Source organism: Tachysurus vachellii, chromosome 11 (genome assembly GCF_030014155.1).
Source record: "Tachysurus vachellii isolate PV-2020 chromosome 11, HZAU_Pvac_v1, whole genome shotgun sequence".
Classification (NCBI taxonomy): Eukaryota; Metazoa; Chordata; class Actinopteri; order Siluriformes; family Bagridae; genus Tachysurus; species Tachysurus vachellii.
The window spans coordinates 14751038-14778645 of NC_083470.1; the positions used below are offsets into that span (position 1 = coordinate 14751038).

Genomic DNA, 27608 nt, shown 5'->3' on the forward strand with positions numbered 1-27608 from the left:
CATTCTGTACATTATTATTAATGGTGCTTGCAAAGCAACATTATTACTATTGTGCCGGACAAAACTTCGGCGCGTAACTTGTCCCACAGCTTTTGTCCTAGACCCATGAATGATGTGTCAAATCGACCATGTCATTGAGGAGAGGTGTGCTATGACTTTTATAAGCGATCCAAGTAACAGTACTTCCGGTCTCAAAGTGGCCTTTTTTCCCATAGACTCCCATTATAAATTTTGGAGGTTTATAACTCAGCAAGCTTTTGAACTATCTACACCAAACTCGGCCAGCTCCTATAGGGTGATACTCTGAACAAACTTTTAAATTGGTTTACCGACTGTCCTTCTGGTTGTGCCGCAGCCCCGCCCCCAAAATATGCAAAATCAAAAAACTTTTTACAACATGGACATGTGACATAACAAAACACTCAGAACAATGAGGGGAACTTCCTCACATGTAATTTAATGAAGTCACGTGATTTCACGTGAAAATAAAAAATTTGCACAACATGGACATGTGACATATCAAAACACTCAGCACAATGAGGGGAACTGCCTCATGTGTATTCTGGTCACATCACATGATGTCACGTGATTTCACGTGAAAATCAAAATTTAGCACAACATGGACATGTGACATATCAAAACACTCAGCATATGAGGGGAACTTGCCATGCGCAAGCACCATTCACATTTTCTTCATTAAATGTACATTCTAATTATTATTATTATTATTATTATTATTATTATTATTACATACTATTTATATACATGTAATTTATGTAGGATGTAGGATTCAGCAAAGTTCAGCAAAGCAGTTCAGATGCTTTGTTAACTCTTTATATTGACTCAAACAAGCAAGCATTTATTGCTAAATTGCTGGTACAAGCTGTGTACTAGCTTAAGAATCAAATTTCAGGGGCAGAATTATCACTGTATTTCATTTATAGAAGTATTAATGTCAGAATAAATATGAGAATGGCAATTGAAAATGGCCATTCTATTTCATATCCTGTCACATTCACTAACATTTTCATTGCATGTTAAATTAATGGGAAGTAGAATCCAGAATGTTTTATAACGGTGAGTGCAAAATATCCAGATAAGAACTTTAAGGTAATGTCTAACTAATGCATGCATGAATGTGTGTGTAGAATTTGTGATTATTTACAAATAAGTATGAATGCATGACTTTGGTGGTGGTCTGTGACATTGGATTGTGCTTTTGGTACAAACAGGCAAGCATGAGATCTGAAGTGTAGTGTTTCTCTCATCTGTCCTTATGCATGGAAAAGGTAAGAAGCACTTGGCATGGCAGAGAAACTCCTTTTATGTACACATTTTCAATGTTATTGCACATCTGTGATTTTTTTTAAGAGTTCAAACCAGTCAGTGTTTAAATGCAATTTATGCCTTTACTCACCTTTTTTTTACAGTATAGGCAAAGAAACTACAGGATCACCTTTTGATTAGAATTCTGACTTCATATATTGTTTGTTTCTTTTCTTCTAGCACATTCCAGATGAACCATTATTAAATTCATGTATTGAGTAATATTTACTCTTTTCCTTTAATGCCAGCACCTGCAGTATATCTCTTAGCTTGCCTTAATGGAATTTTGTTCATAAGCGTACAATAATTTACATTGTTTTAACAACTTATTTTCCATAACGTATTACATTTACATCTACATTTATGGCATTTGGCAGATGTCCTTAGATAGAGAAACTTACAGAATTTCTATGCCAAATTGTGCAGAGGTTTTTTGTTTGTTTGTTTTTTCACATTTGAAGTTTTACTTTTTGAATTTTCTTTAAGTTTTCTGTAAAAACATCATTAGATGCTTATGACCTTAATTTAGCTAAAGCGTTTTCATCAAATCATTTGAAATACATACCAAATCTCTAAATGACTTTGCATGTGTTGTTTGGAAACAGACCTTGTTTAAAATCTGAAATATTTACATTATGAGAACTACAACCCAATATCTAACTTTTTTGTATATTACAGTAATTACTGCCTAAAGCTTCACATTTTCAATAAGATGACTTTAAATGACAGCATTTCTGTAAAAGAAAGCTATTAAGTTTTATTTATGGGAATAAAATGTTTAAATGTACCATGGCCAATATCCATAAAACCCAATGAAACTGTGTCTGCTTGTGCAAATAAATGCTCCAGCAATGAAAGTCTCCATAAAGTTTCAGTTATATTTTAAGCATTGTGCAGGATACTGAGTTCAACATGGTATAAGAAAAAAAAAGATTGTGCTTACTCCACTAGGAGGGAATTTTTGTTTAATCTGGGTAAAATGGTGGTGATTCCCAGGTAGCAGCAGCACAGACATCCAAATAAGGCTAAAAGAATAAGATATATTAGTCTTAGTGTCAGGTTACAGTGGGGGTTGTGTGTCCATATATAAGTTAATGTGATGAAGTCCACCAGTGAGCTAATCTCTGCTTAGACAAGGGCCTCACCTTTCACTGAGAAAGAAATCCAATGTATGCAGACACCATTCCCCCGGACATACACATTGTCTCAATAGCATGCCCACAGACTAACATCTGAAAGTGCCAAGAATATCAGGGCCAGATGGATGTCCCTCAACTTCAGCTAGTTGAGTTGTTCTGACTTTATAGCAGAGAGCCACATACCACCATTTCCCAGTCATCCAAATATGGCAGAACTGTGATGTCAGTTGTCATCAGAAGAGACAAGGCCATCTGTTTATATCTTGGAAACACTTGTGGTGATAGGGAGAGGCCGAAGTAAGGAATTTGAACAGGAATGCCTTCCCTTAGATTGCAAACCTTAAGAATCATCTGAGTTGTTGGCAATGGGAAAACAAGCTCTGTGCATTTCCACAAACAACCCAGTTATGTGGCTGCACAGCTTAAACAAATTCTGTTACATGTATCGTATGAAAAGAGATGGCTTTAGGGGCATTTTCAACTCTCATAAACTGCCACCCATTTAAAAAATTTAAATTTGATTAATACATTTTTAATTTTGAAGCCTACCTTCTCTATCCCAACCCACTTTGGGACAGACTGAGGACTTTGTTTGGGGCTGGCATGGTTGTTTCCATGTTACACTGTCAACATTACCCTTTGATCTGATGTAGTCACTCAATGATTAAGGGTCTCTGATGGTCCCTGTTGGCAGTTCCTGCCCTTTATGTACATGCTTTGCAAGGTTGCAAGAGCGCTATGTGTTACATGTGGTACAATATTTATATATAAGATTTCACCATGGAATCACCAGGGCAATGCACATCTGGGAAAACTGCGTAGTGTGGTGAGAACATTAACTACATGGCACAAAAACTGACCCACTGCAATATAGAAGAAAAGTGAAAATAATAAAAAATAGGCTATCCCCAGCTTTGGAGGGCAGGATACCTGTAGCTCCAACCATGGTCAAAAGTTGCTAAGCATAAAGCTCACATTCAAAGAATGTTTCCCAGATACAAATGATTTAGAACAATTCAGATTTATTTTAGCTTTCCAAAAAAGAAATTCTGTTTTGCATTGATTTATCTGAGTCTGATGCAGAAGTTACTTGCAGCTTGCCATGTAACCCTTAGCAACCCCTGAAACCCAGTGGGAGAAGGCTGATGTTCTCTGGTTGGGGGATGGCTTATGTTTTTGTGTGAGTGTGTGTGTGAGAGTGGCCGAGTGTTTGTGTGTGAGAGTGTGTGAGAGAGTGTGTGTGTGTGTGTGTGTGTGAGTGAGTGTGTGTGTGAGTGTGTCTAAATCCCGCGAGGACATGGTTTAACTGTGGTATCTATATTATATCTATCTATATTACTGATCCAGTCTTGTTCCATATATATTATTATTATCTATTCAGTTGCGTTTCGGGATTTCTGCTTCATTAAGTGGAACAGCAGGGCGGGGCGTTGCGCATGCGCACTGCAACTCGCGTCGCAAATCTCCCCTTATCGGCAATAGCCAGAAGTGTGTTGGCGCATCGTCGGGGAAAAGCTGTCATTTTAAACGGACGTGATATTTCTCTATCAGTTTCGCTACCTGTGAATCACAGCTCACATAACATTTTAGCGCATTTGTCATTGTGTTTGCCAGCAGACGGCAGGTGTCGTCCATCCAGGGCGTCGACTTGAGCATCAGTTTAACGGTTTGTGGCTGAAGCGGCGAACAATAAACAGCCCGCAATCACTGTGGAAATGTCCGGATACCAGGGCAAAAAGAACATCCCTCGCATCACTGTGAGTATGAATTACATCTCGACCAAACCCTTTAAACACCTCAATCCCTAGGACGTAAAAAGGTCATTAAATCTCACCTCAGCAGGTGACCTATAGAAATAGCAGCACAGTAATTTAACCTGACATTAAAAGGACTTGTTATTATTTACATCATAAACATAACATAACATCATAACATCATAAAGACAAACTGGATTATCTGCCTGCACCAATGACACCGCCGCCTCCCTTGGTTTCACTTTGGCCCAGATTTCTGTCTATGCATTATTCTCTTTCTTACCATCAGACGTTTTTAATCATAGTCTTAAACATTTTGATTGTTATTTAGTCTAAAACATTCAAACAAATAAAAACCACTGCTATACTTATCATTATCTAAAATGTCCTTTGATTTGCTACCAACAGTAACTTCATCACTGAATCTCTCGTAGGCTGATTAAGCTGATGTTAAAGAAAACCATCAGTTTTTCACTGGTGTTGTAAAAGGAATTACATTTGAAAAATCCTAGCAAACATTGGCCCTGGAAGGTGATTGATGCGTCCACCTTTCTTCATGTATCCAGGCTTTTCAGCTGCTGTTCTGCACAATGGCTTCCCTACTTGCCCTTGTGGAAGACCATTGGGTCTTTGATAAAATGCTAAAAAGAGAAAACTGAATGAAAATCCATCCTATTTCAGAAAGTAGGTCAAAGGATTCAAGCAGTATCTTAGAGACCACTGGCTCCATCTTCTCTTCTGAATTCAAACTCCAAATCAATTGAAGTATATTAGTTAAAGTCAGCGTTAATATAATAATCATATCTGGAAAACGAAGGACAGGGAGTGATAAAGGTGTGGAAGAAATTCTAGGCTCAGTGTCCTGATAATGATATTGAAAATCACTGCTTATGGCATTAACAGTAATATGTATTGCTGCACAATATCGTCGCTGCCGGGCGGAAACCTCGTATGTCCAAATTTGGTCAGTTTCATATTTTTTCACACATCGATGCTATTGGTCAGTCCCCACGTGGGTCTGTTATTTTTACAAGTTATTAACCAATCTAAAGTCTTGAAAATAGCTTGAGCGCAAATCTCTTAACTCCATTGGACACTTCAACTGTCCACCTCTTCCTCACTCAGCGGGAGAGCTTCGCGGCATATTTCTCCTAAAGAAGAGTCGCAACGAATCAACATGTCTTCAACACGTCTAAATGTCTTCAAAACACTGGGCTCAAAGAAAAAAAAATCTTGACCCCCGCTAGTTCTGGTGCTAGTCTGAGGACAGGAATTTAGCGCAAGACAATCCACTGTGGACTAAACCCTGTGCACTGCAGATAAGGTACAGTGTTTTTTTAATTTCCTGAAAAGTAATGGTTTTGGAGATACGAGGATTCTGTCTGAAAGCGACGATATGCTAAAAATATAATCTTGATTTTTTTTTTTTAACTGAACTTAATACATATTTTCTATAGCAGCACTTCTACATGTTTCATAAAATTTCACTTCTAACAGTAAATTGTAACATTAAAACTGTTCCTAAACATACTACAGTCTGTCAGTCAGTCTGGTTATGGCAACATGCAATCAATATATACTTATAATACCTGTATAAAGTTGTGGCTTTTTGGGGGATAGTTTTCCTTGATCAACAACAAAACCTAAACAACAAAAACAAACAAAACCTTTGGCAATATTCAGTCTGAAATGTCAGTTACTTACTATTAATTTCATGATACCAGTGCCATAAATCACAGTCGTTTTAATATTCATTACCACAGCAAACTTGTGCTGGTGAGATATTGGCAGTTTTTTCGTTGTTTTTTTTTTTTAAATGCTTACAATGAGGCAAAGCAATTCTAGCATATGAGGGTGCTACTCTTACTCTATTTCCAACTTATTTATAGCATCAGTTAGTCTCTCTTATGCCCATTAATGCACAATGAGTACTTCTGAGTATTCCTTGTACCACATGCTCTCTCTCTCTCTCTCTCTCTCTCTCTCTCTCTCTCTCTCTCTCTCCCTTTCTCTCTCTCTCCAGCTATCTGTCTCAATCCCTCTCTTTTTTTTACTGTCTCTGGCCTCAGCTGCCTTAGTTGTGTCTGACAGTGTTATCCTGTCATACTGCAACAAATGCAACATGAATATTGCCCTTCAGTCTTCAGAACACATATACACAGTGTTTTTTTTTTTGACTGCAGTGACAGTGCCTGACATTTTTCAGTTCAGCCAGCTCTGTTTTCAGACAGACAGTTAAACTCACTATTTAGTCCAATTTCTGTATTGTCCAGACTAGAACACGTGTCCTTGCAAATAACATGGTGTCTACTGCTTGACATTCAAAACGCAGAGTAAATAGACCATAGACTTATTGTATTTGACACAAATGCAGTTAGAACTAATACTGTGAACCTTGCTGTTTCCGTGGTTAAGACCCTTCAATTAGGTTAAACTTCCAAATAAAGTAAGAGACTCAGCTACGTTATAATGTTTGTTATTAAAGATGTTCACTTTCATTTCATTTTCAGTCCCTTCAGCATTACAGGAAATACTATGTATTATTTATTTATTTAGTTATTTTTTAACAATTAGACAAGTTAATTTCATGTTTATATATAACCTTTTATGTTACATATTTAGTTAGCATGATTTTATATAGGAAAAAAAGTGTTCCATAGGTGTTTAAATGTCAAATGTCAAATATCATGCTTTCAGAGTTTATCACAGGTTTCTGTTTAGTAGGACACAGAAGAGTTCACGGTAGAATGGGTCAATTCGCTGTAGGTTGCCATTAGCAACCCATATGATCCCTGAGGAGGATTGCCAATGCAAAATGGGAAAAGAATTAGGCCAGCCATGGTATAGTGAGCTACAGTAAATTCATTTAAAGATGGAGAAAGAATAATCTATTCTTTATCTTTGGTCTCTATTTACTCTCAACCTCAAGAGACCTTTGAACAGGACCCCAGATGACAATTATAAACACATGAGGGCCTAATTGGGGTTGTTATGTCAAATAATATTGTATTTGGCTGATTTTCAGTTTTCAGTTTCATATTATTGAAAGTTTAACATTGTTTCTGTTATTGGTTCACATATACTAGAAAATACACATACAAAAGAATAGTGGCTAGGAAGAGTCATCAATCCAGAGTTGGTCAAATGGTAAATCTTGCTACAGTATCCAAATAGTACGCTGTGATTTATTAATTTATTACCATGTACAGGAGTTACTATATTTAGTTACTCTATTACTTGTATTTATGCATGCACATTTAACATACCTACAAGAGTATTTATATTTCTAAATTATATTAGAGGGAAAAGCTGAATCTCTCAGGTGGTAGCCATGATTATTGCATCCTATGGATTTGATTACTTGATGCATAAAAGCCACCAGTGGTCAGGAGGTAAAGACAACACAATTAGTTGTTCTTTCATTTGATGACAAAAATAGAGTTCTTCTCTATGTTATAGTATAGAGCTTTATGCTTGTCATATGAAATTACAACTACTGTAATAATTCACACTAGGAAAGAATTGGGGGGAAAATCTGATATTTGAATCCAAATGATAATTGTATCAAAGCAATCCTGACAAGTAAAAACTATTACTTTGATAAACAAAATACATGGTTTTTAATGGAACCATTTAATCTCTATAGCAAGTATTGTGATAGGGGTTTATGTAAAAAATGTTTTTAAGAAAATCTGGGATCAGATGATGTCATTAACACAAACAGCAGCATTACAGGTCACGGTGAATCATTCACAAGTCAGTGTGCATGGACTTATTAAACACAATAATATTATGACTTGGCTTTAAAATTGTATTGCCCTCACAAGGCAACCACATGCTAAAGTGGTTTAAAACATTTTGAAGAAACCACGGTCTTGTGGATACATTATTAAATAACATGGAGTCACCTTTCATAGTTATGTCTTTGAATTCAACAATCACTCTGCTTTTTTGAAATATATAATTAATCTAACACATAAGATCCACAAAGGATAACAATTTATTGATCTAATTTGCAAGATAATTATTGGTCAGCTTAATTTAGTTTTGTCAAAGAGAGTTGTGAGCATAAAGTTAAAATAATTTTTGTCACCTGTAACAGAACTAAAATGTGTGCCATTAACCATTTGGAAGAGCCAGGTCAGTGTCACTAATTTCAAACCAAACCTCTGTCAGGTCAGCACCATATAACATACTTACCACCTTTTGACCAAACAGAATTACTTTATTTTGTGGAGGAAAAAACAGAAAGGTTAGATTGTTTCACTTTTCCAGCATGAAAAAGTCGAAGGTGTTATGTCAAAATGTAATTTTATGCATGCATGACATCAACACATAATTCCAAATTTAGTCCTGATTCTCCTTGTCAAGGTTCAGGCACTGCGTCTTTTCTTCTCAGGAGTGGCTCCTTTGGTGCAACTCTTCCAAACACCTTATTATTTACTGAGCTTGCATGTTTTCTTCACTCACAATTCTCTTCAATCACAATTCTCCTTGATGTATGAGTATGGTATGGCCATGTGTCCTTTACCGGGCAGATTTTTTTCTGAACTTTACTAAATTATTATTATTATTATTAGTAGTAGTAGTAGTAGTAGTAGCAGTACCAAACTGCTGCAGATCAGTGGAGACTGAGAGCAATTTAGAAAATTGCATAATTTTACCGTCAGAAACATACCACTTTAAGTTTAAGTTTCCCATGTTTGTGTACACATTGTTGATTGTTTAATAATGGAAAGATGATCGAAATGTGAAGTTTTCAGTTTTAATATAGCTGCTGGAAAGTGTAATTAATGAGGAGAGCAGTGTTCAGAAAGCAAGTACCCTGTGAGAACAAAATAAGTGGAATGATACCAAACTATCAAAATATTTTATGTAATATATTTATAATAATTTAAATAATAATTTAAAACTTTGAAATTATTTACTGTTTACTAAGCTATTTGAGGGGCCTAAGCTATGTATAACACTTCACTTCCTTGGCTTCAGTCTGCAGCATAAATATTAAAGACAACACTTTAATGGATGCTTCACAATTTTTTATAATGTTCCTAGCTTTCTGGAATAGGAACACTTACCCTACATAGTCTACAAAGTTTTAAACCCTGAATTAAAATCATTCAATCGGCAAATAGTTGTTTACCAATACGTCAGGTCAATACGTCAATAAAGAAATTATGGACATACAGAAAAATGAGCTGAATGGATCTGTTTCAGATTTAGATCACTTTCACACAACAAAAGGTTGTTAATGGGATTTAGATTTTTCTTATCCTCTTATTGCTACAAATGTGCATAAACTTGTCCATCATGCAGATAACAAGCAATTAGTTTACAAAAATTATATTCTGTATTTTGCCGATTACAATATTTAGACCAATATTTGGATGTTTTGGTTTATGTTTCTCATATTTTTGTATATGAGAAAGTACTTTTGTACTTTCTTCAAAGAAAAGGCACTTTTCTTTTCAATAGGACTACAAGGTACAATGGTAGTTACTTACAGTATTAGCAGCCAACCAGCCATAGATTAGCACTTAATGAGCAATTATCTCTTCATGCTGGTGTCTAATTGTGGGCTGTGATGTTGATTTTGTTCTCCTTGGCTTGAATACGTATATGTGAAGCTATCAGCATTACTGACATGGTTGGGAATATGAGCAACCAGTTCTCCAAACCTGGTGATAGATTACATTTATTTGGGTTGTAACGATGATTGTACCTTTTGTGCATTTTTAGAGTTTTATGAAACTCTTTGGTGACTGCTATCTTTGGGTTTAATTCATTAGCATTGCTAACATGATTGAGGTGTTCTTCCTGTCTATAGGCATGCTGTTCACCATTTAGCCTACTGTGTCATTAAGATTGCTAACACATACAGTAACACTGTAGATGGAATCAGCCCACCATTCTACAGTACCTCTACCCACCACATATTCCCACTCCCTAGTCTTAGCCTCAGACGTCACCCCCACAAACTATTGGCAAATTATGTGAAGGTCATGGTACAGACTCATTAAGTTCCGTAACTTTCTTAAGTGAACAATCTATGTTTGAACACCGGCCTGTTTTTGTGGGAACAATGACGCTGAACAAAATGAACTGATATTGGATGCTTTACATGTCAGTCAGATTCCTTGGCAAATAAAGGTTGCTATGGGGTCCAAATCTTCAGACTGACTGCGTAAGATCTGGAATCCATAGCAGCTTTGGGTTGTTGCTTCAGCATTGACTATGTTAAAGATACAATGTTCAGTCATCCCCTGTGCTAGCAATGCTGAGGCTGATATAGCACACCCTGATGGCAGATTTACACCCTGTTTATAATCTGACCTATCCCAAATCTAGGTCTAACCCAAATGCAGCAACAAAAACATTTTGTTACTTTGAAGCATTTATGTTTTGCAACAAGTGATTTATCATAATAAGAAGGGTCTGGCCCCTTGGAAGGAAACACAAGCTGAGGATTATGACTGACTCACCTACATTAATTGCGTAAGGGATGCTAACATGTGACATTTATAATGGACCGATTATATGTAAAGGATCGTTATTACCATTTACTATTTGTCCTCAGTATTAGGACACTGTACTGTTTGAAAACATTCTCATCATATACTGAATATTATTGAAATAAATAATGAATTAGTTTTTCTTTACTGGGATATGCCACTATGTGACTGTTGCATTCCACTATGTTACTAATTTTTTCCTTGTAATTTGGTATCCATTTAATTTCTATTTATTTAATGGAATACCCATCTGTGCTTTTTGAACATTTTGTCCCCATTTCACACTATTCTGGGGAGGTTTTCCACAACATTTCGGACAACGGAACCCCTGTGCATGGGGGCATAACACGTACAGCATGCAAAGACATCCGACAGTTGTGACAAGAGTTTTCACTATTTCATCTTCATTCACAGAAGCATTAATGAACCTTTAGTTCTGTTTTATGTTTTATATTTATAATGTTTTATGAGCATCTTCATCTTTCTCTCCTTCCAGAGTGACCGTCTCCTTATCAAAGGGGCGAAGATTGTGAATGATGATCAGTCCTTCCATTCTGACATCTATATGGAGGATGGCGTTATTAAGTATTTTATCTGCCTATCTATTTTGCCACTTTTCATGGTCAACATGCCATAGTTGACATATACTGTTCAGAGGACATATAAACTTTCAGAGAGAGTGTTGAATATTGACATTCAGTATTGACAAAAAAAATTATATGAATGTTTTGGTCATTAGCTAGACACATCATAATCACAACACAGTAACACAACACAATTCTGCAGAAAACATTGCCATGTATGGTTTCAATTATTATTAGCAGATCAACATTTAACTTTAAATTTCTTTTTCTTTTTATCACATTTTATCCCTTCCAAATTTTTGTTTAACCCTTTGAACACCCTCTTTCTATCTTCTTTTTTGATGACTTGTTAGGCAAATTGGTGAGAACCTCATTGTTCCAGGCGGGGTAAAGACCATTGATGCCTATGGCAGGATGCTGATCCCTGGTGGAATTGATGTGCACACCCGCTTCCAGATGCCTAACAGGGGCATGACAGCTGCTGATGACTTCTACCAGGGCACTCGTGCTGCTCTTGCTGGGGGCACCACTATGATAAGTATGCAAAAAATGTACTGCCTAAAAACAACTGCCTTTTTTGTTTACTACTTACCATAAGCTGGGTTTTTCTGATATCACAATTCAATTCAATTCAATTCAAATTTATTTGTATAGCGCTTTTAACAATGGACACCATCTCAAAGCGTTTTTACAGAACATAATATCCAAAGTTTCATATTTTGCTCATATCACACCACATGCATATATTTGTGTTAAAACAAGTTTATTTTAACACAAATACATATATTTATTACTACATACTACTTATATCTATTACTTTTATTATAAAGTTTATATTTTTAGATATAAACACACAAAAGCCCTTTATATACTTGGAAAAATCAGTGTGAACTGAAATATGAAACTACATTAATTATTTAAATTAGGTTTTTGTATACATACCTTAGTACATATCATTTAATAGTCAGTCTTATTGGAATCTAAAATGTTTATTAAGCATTTTAAGTATGTAATGCAAAGGTTTTTTTTTGTAAATGTAGTACCAGAAAATGTAGAGACTGATTAGTTTATACTCCCTGTTTAATTCCACACAGTTGCTGAGTATTGTAGAATTGCCTAGCATGTGTGAGCCTGAAGCAGATGTCATGTTGCTTTGGATGTGTTGAATGAGTGTGTGTGTTAGGCCTCAGTATATCATATCAGGCATGTGCAGAAAATATCACCAAACTCTCACTAAGAGCTACTTGGCATAGAACTTAGCTGTAGGTTCTTTACACTTGGGCTGAGAAATCTGAATAGCAATTTAACTAGGATTTTAATGATTTTTTAAACTAAATCATTATACCAGTCATACTGATTATATGTTAGCTAATGTCACATTCTTTGAAATATTTTGAAAAAATATTTCACATTCTTTGAAATATTTTTTTCTAAATATTTTGAAATAATATTTACAGAATTCAATTTCAGAGTCATCCTCACAAAGCAGCTTTTACAGAAATCCTTATTTAGCAATACAGTATATGGTGGTATATACAAAAGGCAAACAGTAGTTAGTATTTGGTTGTAGTTATAATTATTTTTATTTGTATAACGTTATGACCAGTTTACATTGTTACAAATCAGTTATTATGTTATCATATACTGTTTATTATGTTTAATATTAGTTTTTGGACTGCTTCACTCCCACTAAGATTTAATATTATTGCTCTTTGTCTTCTTTGACACTTTTGCTTCCCTCAGTTGAGTAGCTCTCAATGACAAAAAATTGTTATATGATGAAATTGAATAAGAGCATCAGTTAAACTGTGTGTTTGTGTGTGTGTGTTTTGCAGTTGACCATGTGGTTCCAGAGCCAGGTGTTAGCCTTATTGCTGCATTTAACCAGTGGAGGGAATGGGCAGACAGTAAGTCCTGCTGTGATTTCTCGCTCCATGTGGACCTCACTGAGTGGCACAATGGCATGCAGGAGGAGATGGAGTCGCTGGTGAAGGACCATGGTACCATTTACATACACCAATATACATTTTACACTCAAATACCTGCTATCCCACTGAAAATATGTATACATTACTGAAATTTTACCTACTAATTTTACCAGTATAGTAGGTTACCAGCTCTACATGAAAAAACATCCCAGACCCAGGCAAATACCCAAATTCAGATTTTAAATACAAATAAATCCTTGTTTTACACACATTTGTGGCTAATCAGCCAACATTGTAGCAGCAATACAATGCAAAATAACAATACAAGAAAATGCAGTTTAGAAAGTTCACAACAAACATCAGAATGAAGAAAAAGTGTGATCTCTATGACTTATCATGACATGACTATTACTAGATGGTTTTGATTATTTCAGAAATTGCTAATATCCTGGAAATTTCAACAGTCTCTACTGTTTCAAGATAGTTTACAGGCTGATATTCCTTGTTGATGAGAAGGGTTTAGAGGAGAATGACCAGACTTGTTTGAACCGACAGGAAGTCTGTCGGGACTCAAATAATCACTCTTTACAACCGTGGTTAGAAGAAAAGGATGTCAGAATGCATTAAAATGACTTGACATGTTTGAGATGCTTGGAAATATATACTAACTTAAATAATCACTCGTATAACAGAGCAGAAAACAATCTCAGCATGCAAAAAATATTGAACCTTGAGATGGATGAGTTACAATAGCAGAATGAGATATTATGGCTCACTACTGTCAACAAAGTCTTTGCTGACAAAGAATCAGAGGCAATCATGGGTACAGAGAGGAAGTTTGGAACAGGGCCAGGTGTTTTTTTTCTCTACTCTTTAACTGTACAGTCTCGATGGGCCTGTACACATTTCTGTTCTTTGTTGACAGTAGTGAGCCATAATATCTCATTCTGCTATTGTAACTCATCCATCTCAAGGTTCAATATTTTTTGCATGCTGAGATTGTTTTCTGCTCTGTTATACGAGTGATTATTTAAGTTAGTATATATTTCCAAGCATCTCAAACATGTCAAGTCATTTTAATCTGACCTCTCTTATCAAGAATGTGTTTCCACCCACAGAATTCAAACCAGCCCATCTTCAAAATGAGGTAGCGCTTTTTCCCATTCTGATGTGAACAACACTGTGTGTTGTTACCTGGACGATCAAGGACTCTTTTCATGTTTTGGGATAGTTCTTCATGAGTCCCTTGTTTGTCCATTTCAGAAAAATCCGTCAGGTTTTTCTGCATCTTCTGCATAGTTGACCCCTTTCCAAAAGAGGCTATATGATATTGAGATCCATCTTTACACACTGAGGACAACTGAGAAATTCGTACACAACTATTACAAAAGGTGCAAGCATTCACTGATGCTCAAGAAGGCATACATTAGACCAGGGGGTGTAAACCTTTGAACAGGATTATTAGTGTAAATTGTTATTTTGTGTTCTAGGAAATGTAGGTCCTGAAGGGCAGTAAAATAAATAAGATATAAAAACAATTAAATAACAATTTACACTGATCATCCTGTTCAAAATTTTTCATCCCCCATCCCCAGGCTCATCCAGGTAACAACCAGTATTAGGTGGTGTGTAAACTTTTGAACTAGATCATCCAGTTATTATTTAGTTTTTTATTTAGAATATCTATTCTGTAAAATAGCTTACTTGTAAGATTCCTATTATTCATTTTATATTATTAACATTTTGCAAATTCAGCGAGGGGTAGGTAAACCTTAGACACATACTTTTATCCATTTAAAGTAAATAGTCCCTATCTTCTAGGGAAGCAGCCTGGCTGTCTGTATATAGGGAAAGATAAGATAATACTGAACCCAATAAAAGAAAATGAAGGATCCATTGAATATAAGACTTCAGCCCCAAAGCTGTATTTTCACCAAATGAATGATTTTCTTAAGCGAGTATATACTATACTATGAAATTAGTATTTGTATATATATGTGAAAAAAAAGAAAAACAGCATACACATTTGGCAAAGATTTAATTGTCATATTATAATGTCATGTTTGCAGAAACCAAAATAACCCAACTGCACAATAATAATGCCATAGAGTGAGGTAATATAATTATTTACATAAATCACACTGCATTAAGTTAATATAGGTTAACTAACAACACACAATATTATAATGCAATATGACAGTTTATTATAATTATATATGTGTTATATATGTATATATGTGAGGATATGTGTATCCTCTTTAATTGTATCACTAACTTTATCTCTGTAATTTTCTAAATATCTGATGTTTATTCGTTTGTTTTTTTGTGTAGGTGTCAACTCGTTCCTGGTCTATTTGGCCTATAAGGATGTTTTCCAGCTTAATGACTCTCAGGTATAATTTTGATGTTTTTTTTTTGTTTGTTTTTTCTGCTTAGGAACATTTATTTTATATTGGAAGAGTTCTGTATGTTGTGATAGTCATGTTTTAACGCAAGTGATCTTCAGGACGGTTTTCGTTTTATTTAATCAGAATACTTTATTGATCCCCTCAGGGAAATTGTTAAATTGCAGTTGCTAACAATACAATACAAAGTAAATAAAATATAAGTGATAGAAATTAATATACAGTACATATTAAGTTAAGAGTATAGCTGCTGTACAAATGGTACAAATGTTCTTTACTGACTAGTGTTGGTTGAGTCCTGAATGCTAGCAGCTTCTTCGGTTGTTGTGTTTGAATTGTGGTCTTCTCAGTTCTTCACACAGCTATATATTACTTGTTTCTGGTTTATTCTAAAAAGCCTAGTGTTGTACATACACTATATTAGACTTTGTCTATACAAATATTTTGAAATATACTGTAGGTCTGGGTACTTTATAGTTACTGAAAGGTACCAAATTTAACACTAAAAAAAACATGATGCCAGAAAATGTGATACCAATTTTGGTACTTTTAACAAAAATTCCAAAAAAATTATTAGCCATATAATTAATAAATTCATTCATTCATTCATTCATCTTCTATCGCTTATCCGAACTACCTCGGGTCACGGGGAGCCTGTGCCTATCTCAGGCGCCATTGGGCATCAAGGCAGGATACACCCTGGACGGAATGCCAACCCATCGCAGGGCACAAACACACTCATTCACTCACGCAATCACACACTACGGACAATTTTCCAGAGATGCCAATCAACCTACCATGCATGTCTTTGGACCAGGGGAGGAAACCGGAGTACCCGGAGGAAACCCCAGAGGCACGGGGAGAACATGCAAACTCCACACACACAAGGTGGAGGCGGGAATCGAACCCTGACCCTGGAGGTCTGAGGCGAACGTGCTAACCACTAAGCCACCGTGCCTCCTAATTACTAATTATTAAATTAATTATGAATATCATCATTTATAAAGCTTTTATAAATTTTACAAAATGAAGAAAAAGTAGAGAAAATATTTATTTGTAGGTGGCAAAAAAATATGTCACAAGAGTCTGGTGATACAGTGAAAGAATATGAGAACAGTTGCTGTTACAGTAAATGCAAAGTGTAAAATAACCACCTGGCAACACCCTATTTACAGATCAGTATTTAAAAATTTTACGGACAAAGTTAGCTACAGTACTACTGTGATTGCGAGTATGTGAACATATTTTTATTCAACAGCTAGCCCCTAAACTAGTACTTATAAGATCAAATTGCCATATTCATTTGGTCACCATAATTAATTTTATACTTAAATACTAATCTGTTCTTCCAAATTTCATTAATGAGTACTATTAACTGATAAATTCTGTATAATCTGCAGTGGTAACAATAACTTTTGTGCTTTGTGTATTGTCACAGATATGACAATGGTAGCGAAAGAAGTATTATTTGGTATCTGTATTGATCTCAAGCTATCAGTATAGAATATTTTCAGGTGGTATTTTCTCTTTTCTGTGCAGATGTATGAGGTGTTTAGTGTGATTCGAGACCTGGGAGCCATTGCCCAAGTGCATGCTGAGAATGGGGATATCATTGCTGAGGTAACATTACAAATTTGCTCTTTGTTTTCAGCTGCAAGCATTAGCTGCTTTGATTTTTTTTTTTGCTGTATTTTGCACTAATTGTCTTGGTGTAAATAATTTCAGGAGCAGAAAAGAATCCTGGAGTTGGGCATCACTGGCCCAGAGGGTCATGTTCTCAGTCGCCCCGAAGAGGTAATATTTTTTACAATGAATTAATTTGAAATTAATTTTGTAAATCAAGTGTGTATTGTATCATACAGTGAGGGAAAATAATATTTGATCCCCTGCTGATTTTGTACGTTTGCCCGGTGACAAAGAAATGATCAGTATATAATTTTAATGGTAGGTTTATTTGAACAGAGAGACAGAATAACAGCAATAAAACACATTTCCAAAAAGTTAGAAATTAATTTGCATTTTAATGAGTGAAATAAGTGTTTGACTTAGTTGCAAAACAAGACTTAGTACTTAGTGGCAAAACCCTTGTTGGCAATCACATAGGTCGGTCGTTTCTTGTAGTTGGCCACCAGGTTTGCAAACATGTCAGGAAGGATTTTGTCCCACTCCTCTTTGCAGATCCTCTCCAAGTCATAAAGGTTTTGTGGCTGGCGTTTGGCAACTCGAACCTTCAGCTCACTCCAGAGATTTTCTATGGGCTCAAGGACTGGAGACTGGCTAGGCCACTCCAGGACCTTAATGTGCTTCTTGAGGCTCACCTTTGTTGCCTTGACTGCAAACCCATTTTTAATGCCCTGGCTGAGGGAAGGAGGTTCTCACCCAAGATTTGATGGTAGATGGCCCCGTCCATCGTCCCTTTTATGCGGTGAAATTGTCCTGTCCCCTTAGCAGAAAAACACCCCCAAAGTATAATATTTCCACCACCATGTTGGAAGGTGGGGATGGTATTCTTGGGAAAAAAAGAATACCATCACAATACAATACCACTCCAAACACGGCGAGTTGAGTTGATGCCAAAGAGCTCGATTTTGGTCTCATCTGGCCACAATTCTGTCACCCAGTTTTCCACTACATGTACCTGTACATTTGTTTTCTTGAGCAGGGTGACCTTGCGGGTGCTGCAGGATACCAGTCCTTCAAGTCATAGTGTGTTACATTTGATTTCTTGTTGATTATGGTCCCAGCTCCCTTTAGATCATTGACAAGATCCTCTCGTGTAGATCTGGGCTGATTCCTCACCATTCTCATGATCATTGAAACTCCACGAGGTGAGTATTGCATGGAGCACATGTCCGAGGGAGATTGACATTTATTTTGTGTTTCTTCCATTTGTGAATAAGCTGCTTGGCGATGGTCTTGTAGGCCATTCCATCCTTGTATAGGTCTACAGTCTTGTCCCTAACATCCTTGGACAGCTCTTTGGTCTTGGCCATAGTAGAGAGTTTGAATCTGATTAAAGTGCTCCTAATCTCATCTTGTTAACTGTATAAAAGACACTGTTAAAATAAACCTACCATTAAAATTATAGACTGATTGTTTCTAATCAGCAGTTGATCAAATATATTTTCCCTCACTGTATATCATTTGGTATCTAAACAAGGATCTACAAAGAAGTATTTTTTTTAACTGTTAATTTGCCCTTCTCCTAGGGTTACTTAAGCCTCTCTTTCAAATATTAATGCCCTTTTTGTCTTCAGTGCCACTGATCTGAGACACCATTTTTGATGTGCTTTCAGATTAGGCTCTTGGCCAATGCAAAGCACAGTCATTATTTAATTTAGAAGTTTAAGGGGTGCCTTGTACTTCAGCATGCATGTCAGGGAGAAAGTGTCTGCTGTTTTATAGGTGGAAGCTGAGGCAGTCAATCGTGCAGTAACGGTGGCCAATCAAACCAATTGCCCTCTGTACATCACCAAGGTGATGAGCAAGAGTGCTGCTGATGTAATTGCTCAGGCCAGGAAAAAAGGTGAGCTGTTCAGTCAAGGCAAAAAAGGGAAACCAAACGACTGCTGTCATTTTGTGAGATACACTTTACTATAGTTATATGTTGCTTATTGAAAGATTTTCATTCTGTCATGATCCCTGACAGCATTACAGTATTTTAATTCTCACAGTGTGTTTTTGAAGCTTTCTAACATGTGAAAATGTCTCAAACTTTACAATCTAATGTAATCTTTAAGGCTTGAAAATCAAATGTTTTTTTTTTTACTTCATAGAGTCAATGCTACAGCTTTCTTCCTTTGCTTTTCTTTATACACCAGGTACTGTAGTGTACGGGGAGCCTATCTCTGCTAGTCTTGGCACCGATGGCACTCACTACTGGAGCAAGAACTGGGCCAAGGCTGCTGCCTATGTGACATCTCCACCTTTGAGCCCAGACCCCACCACCCCTGACTATCTTAACTCTCTACTTTCCTGGTATGTCATCTACACATGCCCTAAGTCTCTGATCAAATGCATATAGACATAATTGTAAAATGTACAGACATTTTATACACTATAGGGAGCCTTTAGTTGGTCCAATGTTCATCTGATTTTGTTTTGCAACTTTCCCCTATTGTAAATGACACTTTGCCATAAATTATGTTTCCTGGGTTTATTTCTTACACATTTGACTAATGCATATATTAGAATACTGAAATTCAAATTCCACTTCTAAAGTTATTTTGGTTGCATTTTGGGCTTCTGTGACTTCTGTTTTGATTGCTGTGTGATTTACAGTGGTGATCTGCAGGTAACTGGCAGTGCTCACTGTACCTTTAACACTTCTCAGCGTGCTGTGGGCAAAGACAACTTCACCCTCATCCCAGAGGGCACCAATGGCACTGAGGAGCGGATGTCTCTCATCTGGGACAAATGTGTGGTGAGCACACACAGATGTATTTCAATAGATGGCAAACTGCGACTATTCTAAATCTATGTGACTATATTCTAAATCTCATTCATGCACTGTTAAATCTAATCTTTTATTGTAAAAAATACAGAAGCGTTATCTTGATACAGTTATGTGGTCATCATAAGTTTGTATTGCAACTATGTTTACAAATGAGGTGTGTTCTTATAACACCAACATACATTAATACTGATAAGCTGGGTGCAGATTGCAATGTGGCATTACATTTCCTCTGTATTAGCTATTCCCTATTCAGGTCATTTATTTTATTTTATTATTATTATTATTATTATTATTTTTATCTCTGGGGATACATTTTATCCCTGCTTCATCCGGCTAAATTGCATTTAATTACAAAAAAAAATACATTAAATTACATTACATTCTTCATTCCCTTTGCCCAACAGTAGATGGTGCAATTTAATAAGACTAGCCACTAGCACTTAAAATACGATGGGATGGATTATTATTAGCAATCAGGCTTCCTTAGCAATCATCAGGCTAAATTACATTTAATTACAAAAAATTACATGCTGCATTCCCTTTGCCCAACAGTAGATGGTGCTGTTTATTAAGACTAGCCACTAGCACTTAAAATAAGATGGGATGGATCTTCCTTAGCAATGGCATAACCTTTATTTTGTTTAGGGGTGGGGGTAGGGGTTCAGGTTTGACCCCTCCTTCCTTCCTCCTTTCCATAGAAAAGGCAATTTAGCAGAGGGATACAGACAGTAATATAATGGAGGTTTATTGCTAGATTGGTTGAAAGCGTGCCTTAAGAGAATAAGAATATGCCAGCACCAATCCTGCTACTGTCTGGCATCCATCCAAAATGCACAAGCATCACACAGTACATCACAATTATGTTTAATTAGGCAGATTATGCAACATTATTTATTTTGTATATTTTTTCATGATATTAATTGCTTAATAGCTGCTCTTGAGTGCAAATTAATCATTAGGCCTGTGCATGTATGTTACAGTGAAATTTAATGGCAGTGACTGAATTTGATGTTATTTTTGAACTGTAATGACTGTAATTGTTAAATTAACATCCAATAGTTGAATCTAATATTTTCTTTAGTTCTATCTTTCAGAATTCTTTTTGATGTTCTGTAGCCTACAACCTGGGAATGGACTGTGATTGATATGTGATTTATATGAATGAAAATGGCATTAACATTCTAATGTAGTAATTCATACTCAATGTGTTTGTTCAAGTGTTTTAGTTCTGGAAATTTACAGCTGTCCTTTTATAGTGATGTGTATTACATTGAATTGCACAACAATAGCTTAATTATAATAAAGAAAAGTGATACATCTTTGTAATTTTACTCTAGAGGAATATTAAAACTGCTCTCCACAGGTGACTGGTAAGATGGATGAGAATCAATTTGTGGCTGTAACCAGCACCAATGCGGCCAAGATTTTTAACCTGTACCCACGTAAGGGACGCATTGCTGTGGGCTCTGATGCTGACTTGGTACTATGGGACCCTGATGTCACTAAGATCATCTCTGCCAAGAGCCACAACCTGGTGAGAGCACACACATACACACATCTCTGTGATGTCTAGAGACTGGTCACAGAAAAAGAGAGACATGTCACAAAAAAAAGGGGGGGGGGGGGTGATTATTTTTATGTTAGATTATTATTTTTAATAAAATACAATGTAAAATTATATATATTCTGAGGTTTTTTATACCATGTCCTTTTTATTTAGTCAGTTAATTAATTAATTCAGTGATTCATACATTTATGTGTGTAATCTATTGAGAAATGTTTCAGGGAATTTAAGAGTAGTGCCACTGTTTCTTGTGTATGAGCAACAGACATATAAAAACTTATAATAAGGTCAATCCTGTCTTAGTCAATTCACTGTGCCTGTGCTTTTTCAGCCTGCCTACTGCAGCTGTTGAGTTTTTATTATTCAGAACCATTGAGACCACAAGGATGAATGAGTATTTTGTACAGTGCAATAGAATTAATATAGATCATAGTAATTTAGTTGATTATTTGAATGATAAATCACTGGAAATTATAATTCAACTGACCTTGATCATGGATAATTTCATATTAGCAGTTTTAAGTATTTTTGTCATCTTATCCACATGCAAAGGCAGTGGGATGAAATATGCTGCTTACAAGAACATGTTGCTAAACACAAAACAAGACGTACACTAATTTAAACAGAATGAAAGTGAAAAGAGTCTGACTTGGCAATTGCCATTTCAGTATTCAGCATATTACAATAAATACAATAAAGGATCACATGAGGATGAACTCACTGCACAAAAATTATATTTCAAACTTACTACAAATGATGCATGTGACTGTAAAACAATCTGCAGCATAAACTTTCTCCCTTTCTACAGGCTGTTGAATATAATATCTTCGAAGGTGTGGAGGTGCGTGGTGCTCCCATAGTGGTGATCAGCCAGGGTAAGATTGTTCTGGAGGATGGAAACCTCCATGCTACTGAGGGATCAGGGCGCTACATAACCCGCAAAACTTTTCCCGACTATGTTTACAAGAGGATAAAGGCTCGCAGCAGGGTGAGTTTAACATTAAACATCATCCTTAACATTAAAACCAACTGCCTAATAAGGGCCCCCTTGTGCCACCAAAACTGCTCTGAACCATTGAGACATGGACTCCACAAGACCTCTGAAGGGGGTAGTGTGGCATCTATTCAATTCAATGTAATATTATTAGTATAGCACTTTTAACATCTGATACTTGATCAGATTGAAATCTGGGAATTTAGAGATCAAATCATCAACATAATCTCTTTGGCATGTTCATCAAGCTACAGTATTCATAAGCAATGTCTACAGTGTGTCGGGATGCATTATCCTGCTAAAAGAGGTCACGCCATTGGGTAAAGCACTGCCATGAAGGGGTGTATTTGGTCTGCAACAATATTTAGGTAGGTGGTATGTGTTCACATGAATGCCAGGAGCCTAGGTTTCCCACAAGAAAGAATTGTCCAGAGCATCACAATCCAAAAAACAATAATCTGTTATTCTGTAAAGATAGCGCAATATTTTTATGAATGTCTATTAAAGTATAACCCATCCACTCTTTTACAGCAATATTATTTCTCACGTCATGTTGACTGTTTTAACATTGTGTTCTCTGTCATTAGCTTGCAGAGCTGCGAGGCGTCCCACGTGGACTTTATGATGGTCCAGTGTGTGAGGTCACAGTGACACCCAAAATAATGGCCCCTGTGACTTCCAACAAGACCTCACCAACCAAGCCCCTCTCTCAACCCATTCGCAATCTGCATCAGTCTGGATTCAGTCTGTCCGGTCAGTAACAGGCTCTATATTATTTTATTATCTGGGCATATATTATGCTGGTATTAAAAGTCAGTTAAGGTTTTTAGTTGTGCTGGTATGGACTGTCATGGACTGAACTCATGATTATAACTGGGATTTCACCATTCAACTGAGCATCATCAGTTAAGTAGAAAAATAGTATAGTATAGTATAGTATAGTATAGTATAGTATCTCCCACAATCTCCAACACTTCTTTTTGCTAATGTAGAAAATAAATGTTTAGTTCATGCAATCCCTCTGCTCTAGAAACATCTCAACTATCAGTTTGTCATTGGTTTTATCTAATTGCCTTTTGTTAAGAAAATGTTTAGTTTCCAGCTTAAATTTAAATTGTGGCTAAAGTTAAATAACACTACCTTATTTTTTTCTAACTGCTAACCTTTCTTGATTATTGTAACACGGGAAATTTTAATCATTATTTTAATTGTTAAATTTCACAGGAGCTCAAATTGATGACAACATTCCCCGCCGCACCACTCAGCGCATCGTAGCTCCCCCTGGTGGCAGGGCAAACATCACCAGTTTGGGTTAAAGAACACACTTCAAAAGTCATGAACGAAAGGGGTGGCAGGGAATCAAGTTTCCTTCCCTCTGGTTATTAGTCCAACCAATGAGATCCCTACCAGGCCCCTACAGTACAATGTCAGAATGACAACATTCTCAAATTCCTCATCAGTATTTTACTAAAAAAAAAGGTCAATATTGTGTATTTTCCCAACATTAACTACTATTTGTTTTTTCCTTGTAGGAAGAGTAACGTGAATCTAAACTATACTTGTATTATTTTATTGTTACACATAAATCATGGAGATGAGAAAAATTCTTTAGTCAATTCTTTATTCCTTTGGTCATTTTGTTTATTCAGCACACATTTCTAATGCTGCACACATTGCTAACAATTGCTGTTTTTTTAGGATATTTTCTCATGTTTAAGGATTTGGGTAATTAGGTGTGTTTTGGTGTCTTTCATTTTTTTCTGGTGTCTTTTGTTTTTTTTGTTGTTAGCATTCTTGAATTTGTTTTCATGAACTTTCTTGGCATTATATAAAAACAGTCATGTTTGTAACTGTTCATGCTTTTTGCTTTTCAAGGTCATTTCTTTCAAATTTAGAGTTAGACCATTTTTATCCTCTGAATAGTGAGGTTTTCACAGCACACAGTGTTTGGCTGAATACAAGAAAACCATCCCTTTCCCTTCTTTTAAATTCCCATATTCCCCCATCTCTAGATGTCTATACAGTAAGTTTAGTATCCTGGCAACAGTCTTTTAACCCTTAACCTATTGTTTATTTATGACAGGCATGTTGTGGTGCGGTTTGACACTGCTGTTGTGGAATGGGCTAGGCTACTCTTCCAGCTAGGCCACAGTTTGTAACACTTACCCACCAGTAGTCACCAAGCTCCCTCATTCCTTTACAGCTTTTTTTATCCTTATGATCTTCACTGTATGGTCATATTTGTGGTTTCTTAGTGACCATAGTGATTGCATATCATCTGGCATGTGTAGAATTGATCCTGTGGCGATATGGTGTTGAGTCAGTTTTTATTTAAACAAAAGTTAAAATTGTTTTTACTTTTAATTTTCCTGTTTTTGTTAATGTCATTCACTTGCCTGCTTGTTTAATAGATGGTTCTTGACTGTCTGTGAGTATTGTTATAAAGACTTAAGAATTTCTGATGAAAAAATGTGTACAGAGTTTGTCCCTCTGCTTCATTCCATCCATTGTATGAAATGTTACTGCTTAAAGACCAAGTAATCCTCAAATGTGACACTAAGCAGATTTCTTCCTGTGTGGTAGCATTAAAAGGTCATATAAGATTAAACAGACCTCTGGCAATACTTAATATTCATAAAACATGACTGTAAACCATTACTCCTCAATTGCTAATGTTTACGGTCCTACAGGAATATAGAACTGTGGTGGAAGAAGAACAAGTGGTGCCAGTACCAGTACATATAAATACAGTACTGCTATACTTTGCCCTTGAAGTGTCTAAATATCCAATAGATTTGCAAATTGCAGAGGAGAAAGAATATTTTTGTGTCTTTGTTATTTTGATTTTTATGACTTGTTAACCTTTGTCATGCATTGTTGAAGGTAAAAAAGTGTAGACAGTGTATGTTTTATAGGCTACTGGGATCTGCAAATGTTTTCTTTCTCACTCAGAAAGCTTTGCATTCCATATGTGTTTAATGAAATGATTTTAAGTATTAAAAATGAAACAAAATCTTAAAATTGGTCTGTATCCTGACTAATTCCTTTCCAAGAGAATATACAGTGCTTAATATTGTTAAGGAAGTATTTATTTAGAACAAATCTGATTTAGAACAAAACTCTTCACTGAATGTCAGTGTAAAACAATTTGGAATAATCAATTTCTTTCAGATCACAGACTGCATAGCCATTGTTCTCCTTGTGATTAGTGAAATTTGGGCTACCATGATTTGGTAGCCAGTTGTTACTCCGTGGACCATTTTTGGTAGATACTATTAAGTTCAATTATTTGACTAAACTGGATATGAACCACTAAGTATTTAAAATGGACATTAAATTTATAATAATGTCTAATTATTTTTGGGTCCCTGAAATAAAAGAGGGCACATTTAAACTGCATAAATTCTTTGAAATTAAAAGTGAAAGTCTACACTATGAGATCAAATTCATAATTGAAATTATTTGACTTCTATGAGTATTAAAATATATGACTGTTTCTATGTGATTTTGATAACTTGGAAGCCACCATCTGGAAATGTGATAAAAAGGCAAACTATGTTGGATATAGCTTCGTAAACAATAGTCCAATAGACCGCAATCACTGAAATCTTATCAATTTAGGGACACACCAATCCATGCCATAAGTGGAAGCCCAGATACAGATACTCATGCCTACAGAGTTGTACACTTCATTGGGTTTGTGTCCTGCTCATTTCAACAATCTCAGGACAGACTTCAGCTACTGCAGTTTGTGGCCAGAAGATTCATGAGTCACTGGAATGTTACTAGAATGTCACCAGGGCTTCATCTCCCAAAAGGAAAGGTCAAAATGTGGTGTGAACCAAATGGAGAGGGTAAAGGCTTTTTTTCACCTTGACAGGGGAGTCACGTGAATCTACCAACATCCCTTTGCCAAATCCAGTTTCACAGAAAAGCAAGCTGCATCTAACTGATCAAGCAGTTCATCAATGTCGGGCATTCAGCACATACAGTATCACACACATTTTGTGCTAGGGTTAGGCTGCATACAACCACCCCAGGGGACAAGCATCATTTAACATTATGTACTCATTTAGTTCATTCCACATATCTGTTAAGTCTCCCGACCAGTAATAGTTTCATTAATATTTAACAGTCTTAGCTTCAGATATAAGGTGCTAGTTGTATATTCAGTATGATCTAATTTTATGTTAATTAGGTTAATAAACATGCAGCTAACATACTCCAGTTTTAGCCTGCTTGTCTGCTCCTTTGGATTATTATAGGTTAATTATGCAAGACATAAGCAATTGAGCAGCAATTTCCTGAATTTAATGAATACCATCCTCCCCTAACAAAGCAGCCCACACTGATGTCAGTATATCCAGCAGTTTACACACCAATTATCACACCTCTACAATGTTACTCTTAACCTAAAGGTGTATGTTGTTAGTTACTATGTGAAAAACTACCTTTGAAAACTCATGCTTGCCTAAGAGTACCTATGTCTGTTAGGTGACCCTAAAAGTCTAACTAATTTCATGTGCCTTAGAAAAGAATCTCCTGTAAGCAGAGCCCTGTCATGTTTCTTAGCGGGTACTTCATTGACAACAGGAAACCTGTTTAACACATGAGGCATAGAAGAGTGATGCTCCTGTAGACATGCATTAGCTTTAGTGTTGGCTTTGTGATTATGACACTGAGTCATCACCCATTCACCCTGCTGTCAGGGCTCTAATGTAACTCTACCTGTCTTTCTCATACTATGCTCTTCTCACTCTCATTATCTCTCTCTAGAGTCTGGATGTGCACCTCGAATGCTGCAGTCTTCTCCATCAAAGAGATAACTAATATATACTTATCAAAAATAAATATCATCTCCCTCCCAATGATGAAGGAAGAACAACTAGACACTCAACACACTGAACAAGCTGAATTTTGGGTAAAAATTCAATAGTCGAAGATTT

At 36.1% G+C, this 27608-nt stretch overlaps 1 protein-coding gene across 1 annotated transcript; it reads left to right on the plus strand.

Moving 5' to 3' along the window:
* The first annotated feature begins 3634 nt into the window (after window positions 1-3634).
* On the plus strand, window positions 3635-25683 carry dpysl2a (dihydropyrimidinase like 2a). Its single transcript, XM_060882547.1, has 14 exons — window positions 3635-4222; window positions 11228-11316; window positions 11669-11853; window positions 13151-13315; window positions 15575-15636; window positions 17188-17268; window positions 17374-17442; window positions 19054-19174; window positions 19470-19626; window positions 19930-20071; window positions 21468-21638; window positions 22477-22656; window positions 23250-23415; window positions 23887-25683. Exons 1-14 carry the CDS (start codon window positions 4181-4183, stop codon window positions 23976-23978), a joined length of 1722 nt encoding a protein of 573 aa, XP_060738530.1. The 5' UTR covers window positions 3635-4180; the 3' UTR covers window positions 23979-25683.
* The last annotated feature ends 1925 nt before the right edge of the window (window positions 25684-27608 follow it).